Raw genomic sequence first — 8,363 nt, forward strand, 5'->3', positions numbered from 1 at the left:
CAGTATACCAGTAAAAACAAAAAGTATTTGTATGCATTGTTCTAGTCATGTTTCTTTGAGAATTTCTCTATTTCTATACAATTTAAATGATACCAGGTTAGAAGGGATGCATTTTTCCTGTTCTATTCAGACAATCAAAAGTAATATTGTTTTGTTATATTTGGTTTCTGTTAGTATAAATAGCAGTTATAAACAGCAAAAACCAATATAAATACAGCAAGTCTATAACATTTCTTTATCTACAGTAATGTCAAAAGTAAATAATCACAAATAAACAGTAGCATATAGCTACATAGAACTGATTGTAATAATTTTAAAAATAATGTTTGGTTAACTGACTTTAGTGCCAGCCTGGTATAAACACAAAGCATTTAAAGGTCACTCTGAAGCAACTTTTTAAAAAGTAATTCTTTGTAAACTCAAAGAATTGATTAAATCCTTTTATAAATCATTATTTTATTTTCCTAACAATAAACAGATATGTTTCCTGCAATTCTATATAATAATAATAATAATTTCTTATATTAACAATGCAGAAAAGGAAGTGCAGATAATATGAAGAATTGTATGAAATTTATGTTCATTTTTTAAAATAACTGAAAGAATTTTATATATATATTGACCTATAAATTATTTAATTTTTATGCTCCAGATTTTTTAAAATCATGCACACTAAGCTGAAAATATTTTTTTTAAAAGTCACTGCATTAAATGACATTATTTTGATAAAAATAATGATTAGGAGTGTCTGAAGAGCAAATATTTAACACTATTTATTATTAGGGTCTTTCCAGCTTGTGAGCTTTTCTTTCAGGCTCACGAATCTGACCAGGTTGCCCTACATATCCTGGACAGACCACCCACAAAAAGTTCCCGAGTTTCTGGCCTAGACTCAAACCCGAATCCCAGAGTAGCAGGTTTTCATCTTTACGATCAATTTAGTCCAACAGTTGTGTGAAACTATGATGGCAAAGTTTGCGGAATTCTGCTATGTTTGCCATCCTCCACTCTGCTAGATGTCCAGACTAATTAATTTAGAAGATATAATCCTATTGTAACTCACCACACCAACTGGGTTGACTATGTGTCCATAGCCTTCATTCAACTTAAGCTTTTACCCCAGCTGTATTATTTGATATTATTTATTAGCACATAGGCCCATCAGGTTTGGTCCAATATATTGTCTTTTATTCACTTTCAGTCCCAGAAACTATAAGATATATATTTCAATATGGAATGCAGTATAAATATATCTTTACTAAGTTCATCCTTAAAACTAAGTAACACACAGCTTCTTCAACTTTTATTTACAGTTGACCCCCCCTATAACACGGTAGATACGTTCCGTTCTCTATGAATCCATTTTGTACGAGTCCTTGCCAATCACAGCCCGACATGTGTGAAGTTTATGGACTACGGCTGTTTGAAAGGTTTTCTTCCATAAAATTAGTCGATTCCTAGACTAATTTGACTCAACATTTCCAAAATACGTACATTTTTTTGGGAATAATCCGTATAAACTATGCTATAAACAAAAAATTGTAGGATTACTTACCGAGTGTGCACCGTTCGACGTCGCTATTGCTTAAGCTTGTTTTTGTCGCGGAGCAGCGCACCAAACAGCAGCCACAATTTCTGGTAAGTTTTCTGCGAAAACTTCGTTGAACTTTGGAGACATCATTAATATAAATAATTTTTATGGCCTTTGAATAAGAAATGTTTCTTTCACAAGAAATGTATAAAATTAGTGCTGTATTAGACTTATGGTACCTAATTTACATACTGTACAGACGATAGTAAACTCAAGTTACTCGCCTAAACTCTCCGTAGCGTGGTGCTGGACAGCGGAAAGTATATATATAATTATAATAAAGTTACAATAAATTAAGTTAATATATAATTATATGTACAGTACCTAATTTATATATAATACTGTACAGACGATAGTAAACTCAATTTACCTGCCTAAACTCTCCGCAGCGTGGCTCTGGACAGCAGAAAGAAGTTCGGCTGCCTGATGATGTTTTACCGAATTATAGGAGGATACTGTCACAATCTTTTCGCCGTCATATGGGAATCTGTGTTATAGGGGTCTACTGTAATTATACATCCAGCAATGAATTACATAACTTTCCGAACTTCACCGGAAAAGTTAGCAACATGCTATTTTGTTGGACTCCATTCCCCAAAATCTATGCTTTTTTGGGCTTCCCCCACCTTTTTAGAAAAATTTCCTAGGACACCTTCCTGTGTTTTGTAACAGCCAGAAAAGTAATAATTCTGAATGGTGCCATCTGTTAACATACTTTATTAAATAATAATAATTATTATTATTATAAAAAAAAGGCAAAAAGGTTTAATTTTGAGTGTTGAGACAAGTTTGTAAAAAATGAGCTTAAAACTCACACAAATAAAATTTTCATTAAGTCTTACCCCAGCTGAAACACAAAAGATGACCCTCCCTCTATAAACCACTCCCATAAGTTCCATACTATAAAATTTTATATTATCAATGCTCCTTATATACAAGTTACCATGTCAAATTTTCTGTTCATGTTTCAGGGGGTCTCAAAACATCCAGATTTGTAAACAACCTAGAGGATTGAACTAGACATGTTATATATATAACATGGAAAGTATTGGAAAGTATAACAGCCTGGAAAATAAGAGAGTTGCACATATGAAAAATTCCAACTGCTCCCCAATAAAAGAAAAATAGTACCGTTAGTGTTATTCTCAAGACAAAGTGAATAAAATATGATTGATTTTAATAGATTTTGTCTTCAATTTATTAACTATTTATCATTTACATATTAAACTGTATCAAATGTATCAAAATATTCATTTGCAATATGCAAATAATCAGGTTAAACTATATATATAAATGCAAGTTTATCTGTTCAATAAATAGTTAATAACACACACATTCTTATCAATTATCATCAGATAGAAGAATGGGTGTTGTTACTTCGATTCAATATTATCATTGTAACCTACGGATTCAAGATACTGAATTAAAAACATTTTTGTCTCTCTTTTAATCTAATTTAAAGTCAAAATATGCAGTAAACTGGATATAGAACCAAAATACGATTTCTAATCTCTCATCACCAGGAGGAGATTTACAGAAGAAACTTTAAGTTGCAAATATTATATTACCAAATGCAAATGTTTGTGTTGCACTGTATTATCTAGAATATACAACCAGTCAAAATCTCGAGACTATAGCCTTATACTCACAATACTAAAATGTTCTATTGATAATTATGAAAATAGAACAACATAATTACTGTAAATTACCCGGAATCATATAATATAGTAACCAACAAGCACTGACGTCCCCATTTAACGTAACAAGCATAAAACTTGTATCATTTCGCGGCAACTCGAAAACCAGTTAACCATTATAAAGGCAGCCAAACATCTCAATAAACACGTGTCTAGCTGTTGCATGTTCTAAATTTGTTTTATCTAGAACACACAAAACAGAGTATGGTTACCTGACTTTTAAGCCACTCTATGATTTAGAAAATTAATATTCGGTCTAAACAGCATACTGCTAACGCACTTATTGAGAGAATCACAAACAAATGTCCTGCTCTAGACTGACCTTTATATTAAAGTTCATACAGTAAAGTAATTTCATGCCCACCCAGGCATTACTTAATAAGTTTTATAATAGTAAATCCATACGATGTAGAATTTGCTATAGAGAGTAGCAGAGTAACAAGATTTAATAAACGCAATCGGCACTAAACACATTAATATAATTAAATCTACTCAAGGACATACCACATTTAATTGCTACTTAATCCCTTTAATTATGAGTCAATTATCTTCATACTGTGCCAATCAAAGCACATGCAAGAGATAAGTTTACCGTTGCTGGTCTGTCTGTCTGTCTGTCTGCACGTATTTATGAAATGATGTTAAATGTATCTATAGCAATGAGACTAAAGCTTCACAGCCTCAAATTATTATAGGAAATTACTGTTATAAAGGGGGAAAAAAGGCTATTATAGATTAACCTGATTTTTCCCTGTATGTAGTGTCTGTAGGTCGGTTATTGTTGTTAATGTAGTAAGGATGGAGTCTGATGTATAAATGTGATAAATTTGGGCGAATTTAAGGGTATTTTTAGTAATAAATCAGATTAAAATGGTTAAGTACCTGTAACCTAACATAACGTTCCTTCTCTTTGCAAAACTTTTCCTTTAACTCGTTCCATAAATCTTCGTCCTCGTCGAGTCTTTGTAATAAAAGGAATTCGTAACAGTGTAAGACCGAGCTCATCATTTTCAGTCCATTTTTCATAAAATAGATTTAAATAGTTTCGCTTCTTTCTCCGTGCATCTTGTCACATAAACATCGCCATCTTTAAACACTGAAGTGGTCGTCGTTCCGCCACCTAGTGTAAATAATTGATAATTTATCTTATTTTTTAAAACTTTTTAAAGTTTTTATATAACGTACGGATTATTATTATTTATTAATTATTAGTTATAATCCGTTTAGTTAAAATTATAATAAATGCAACGTATAAGATGGCGCTTTCGTTATTACAAAAGATAAAACTAGATATCCGAAATATTGGGTTTTTCAAAATATCGTTTATATTCGGAACTGTAAATTAACGCGGTGATATATTACTGATACTAATATGAGGTGGAGGGTCTTCGTTTAGGGTGTCTAGTTACAAATTATAATAATCTATTACGTAATAGATGAAAATATTGAGAGACGTAATCGGTGACGGCCGGATGGCCGAGCGGTTAGGAAGGCAGACAACCGCTCTGGGGACACATGATCGAATCTGAACACCATGAAGTCGAAAAACACCATGAATTTATTAGACATTGGTCCGGATATGTTGGGCCTGTCCCTGACCGCCCGGCCCCATAGTGGGCCTAGCCGAACCCATAATAGGCTTGTTAAAAAAGGTAGTTTATATTTTTATATGGCATTTTTGGAATGTTTCCTATACGTCGCATATAAAGATGCCGAGTGCTATGCCGGACCAAAACTACAGAAAACAACTGTTTAACCACAGATGCATATACGTGTTTAAGAAATTCCTAGCATGTGTCTAGCATGGCAGCCTTTAGTAAAGTGACGCATTGTGCTGTTGTGGAGATCTAATGTTTCGAGCATGTGTAGTGTATTTGGTATGCAAAAAAGGAGTACTGGCACAATACGTACTTCATCCATTCTTCACAGGCGCTTTATTTCGTGGGCGCTTCTGAGTTCTGTATTTACTAATTTTTTCAGTGTATCTATTTTAGTCAATGGATGTTTGGTACAACTATATCTGTAAACTGGCCGACTGTTAGGGGGGAATCAATTTATCCCGCGTCGGAATTAACCTAAAGGAAGTTCGTATGTGGATTGTGGTGGAGGAGACGAATGATGACAAGTGTTACAAAGTTAATGATTATTTTTTCATCTCAGTTTATTGGATGTTTTAATATTTAAATTAATATTGATGTTTTACTTACCATTTATAAGTTTTAAATACTTTTCATTGTTGACAGTTAAACATATTTCTTTGCTGTCATCTTGACTATAAGCTTGATTTTAATCATGGAGGTCTCCATCTTAAATCCTTTTTATCTGATCCGAACGATCCTATCCTCCGCTTGGAATTTTTTGATCGCGATCCAATTGATCCTAGATGGCGTTTGTATACACAAATAGAGATTAATCAAATCACTATACTGTAGTTCGTTCGTATACACAATTTGAAGAATCAAAGTAATCTTGGGTCAGTTTGATGCCAAAAGTATATGCACTCCAAGTATTCTCTATAAGTGTTATTATTTAATATTATTTGGTGAAATTTGGAGTGGTGGACCCTTTATATTGTAGCGAAGACAGAACGATGGAGAGTGTGCATGGACTGACGAATAGAAAGGGCCTTTATCACGTTTTTTTTTAATAAATGCAATATGTAGAATGTTTCTTTATTAATTTAATTAATAAAAATTAGTTTTAATTATTTTAATTTTATTAGTAAAAATAATACAATTATTTATTGTGACATCGTGACAATATCGGGCTGCAACTTTTAATCTTTTCACTTTATTGAATTCAAAATATATGCTCTCGATCTCTAATTAGTAGTGTCTTACTCCTGTACGTCGTACTTATCCGATAACATCAGAATCGTATGGGTCCCTAAGTAACTCCGTTCGGGAAACATTTTTGAATTGAAATCACGTGACTTCCGATTAAACTAGAAAACTCGTAAAGTTAATTAATCGGGTCTTCCTGCTCCAAAACTTTCCATATCTGGTTTCGACTTTTATATACAGTATCTAATACCGGTCTCGAAATTAATTAAGGAAGAACAGACAGTGGTCGACAGTGGGAATTTAAAGGTTCACAATTTTTCAAATTGTCGCTTAATGAGTTTCATCTTATATGTTCAACACTTGTATAACTTGAGAGTAGCTACTCAGAAAGGGGTGGGCCAACCAGTGTCTGCATGCACAACACCATGAAGTTAGTCATGGATTAGCGCTTCACCAACAAGCTAATCACATGCAGTTTTCTGAGATTTTTTCATATGTTTAACACTTAAATATGGCCAGTTTTCCAGCCCCTTAAGAAATACATTCCCTTTGAAATATCCTCACTCAATATTGTAAATATGATCAATGCATTTATGTTTAACTTTATTTATTTTTCTGTTATAGAGTACAAAACATTATTATATGATGCACTGGCACGCAATGTTCGAGGTCATTTAGAACATAAAAACTACGTTGGAAAGTTACGATAATTTCACGTCTGTTTATTGTACACACACTTGGATTGTAAATGGACCGCATAGAATAGATGAGAGACGAGAAACGACGTCTCAATCCATAGTTATCCTTGAAAATTCATGATAATTTAGTTCATATTCAAAACAAGAGAACAGCACGATAAGGTCATATGGCAAAATTCGATTTGCTAGAGAACCACTGGTCATACTATCCGTGATAGATCGAGTCGCTCACTTTTTCATGGACTACATGGACTGACCGGCAATGGAATTGTTCAGCATGAGTGAGGAATGAGTTACTAATTCCTCACTTATACTAAATCGAATTATAAACAAAAAAAATAATAATAATAAGAAAAGAAATTTGAACCCAGATCCATATAGAATTGGACGGATCGCTAAAGTCATTTAGTAATCTAATGCATAAATCGTATATCGTATATCGATTTCACTCTCTTTATAATATATATAGTTGAGGATGATTTAGTCTAAAGAGCATATATATTTATATATATATTTTTCGCCCTGTAGGCATTAGGAGGGCCATTTTTAGCAAGTTCATTTTGTATTCTGTCAGGCCCATAACGAAGCGGCCGGGTGGTGAGGAAAGAGACCTGACATATTCGGACTCCCAAATAATTCCTGAGGTTTCTCGACCTGCAATCCTAGGTCCCCTACAACGGTGGGCTGCCACCCTAACTGCTCTGGGGACTCAGGATTCTTCTAAATATCATATTGCTAATACACTTATAAAGCGTTAAACTTCAATTGATTTTACAAAAAAGTGCAATATTTCAGATCAATAATAAATTTTTATCGATAGAACGAAGTGAGGACAATATCCATGTAACTGGTAGTAACTGCTACTCTTATAATACATCTTCCGCATATTTTATTTTATTTTTAACGTTATAAAATAGATTTATTCTATTCTATAAATAATAACTATAAATTATATGAATTAAGTAAAATTATAAGAAATTAAATCGGGTAATTGTTAGTAAATCTGCAGAAAGGAGAACATATGTATTTTTTTAATTAATAATTCAAATTAACCAATCAGGAAGGTAAAAATTTTGAATTATCCAATAGAACTGTCTAAATGTAAATTTGAAATAATGAGTCATATAATCGTGATCTGGGATGTAAAAGTAATACACAAACATTCTAAAATTGTAAGTGTTTATAAAATCTTGATGTTATACAAGATTAATCAAATGTGTAAAGCTTTTACAGCAACAATTTGTCAATGTTTATATCAATATACTTATTATTATTTTCTCACAGTTTATAACTAACAATTTTTGTTTTTTATATTAATGTCAAAGTTTATCATTTAAAAATATAAATACATAAGCGATATTTGATCGATTTTAATAGTTACATAATTAAAAACATGACCTTAAATATTATATCAAAAATATAATTGATTCAATAATTCAAATAAAATTTAAATCATCCAATAGAATTGTTGTTTACAAATTTGTGTTAATGAATTACAGCTTTATATATTAATTAAAATTATAACACGATTAATTAACTTTCAAACAATTCAAATGTTTAGCAAGTTGGCCCAAAAATCAGTGAACTCGGTTGA

The 8,363-nt window shown here is 32.1% G+C and overlaps 1 protein-coding gene across 1 annotated transcript in view; it reads right to left on the reverse strand.

Moving 5' to 3' along the window:
- Positions 1–8,363, reverse strand: part of LOC111625934 — a 36,744-nt gene that overhangs the window by 11,440 nt on the left and 16,941 nt on the right. The window contains exon 2 of the mRNA XM_023369195.1: positions 4,171–4,408. Within this exon, the coding sequence (XP_023224963.1) occupies positions 4,171–4,314 (144 nt within the window). The 5' untranslated portion in view covers positions 4,315–4,408. The remainder of the gene's footprint in view (positions 1–4,170; positions 4,409–8,363) is intronic.

The sequence above is a fragment of the Centruroides sculpturatus genome, unplaced genomic scaffold, assembly GCF_000671375.1.
Source record: "Centruroides sculpturatus isolate CEXI.00-Female unplaced genomic scaffold, Cexi_2.0 scaffold448, whole genome shotgun sequence".
NCBI classification, from domain to species: Eukaryota; Metazoa; Arthropoda; class Arachnida; order Scorpiones; family Buthidae; genus Centruroides; species Centruroides sculpturatus.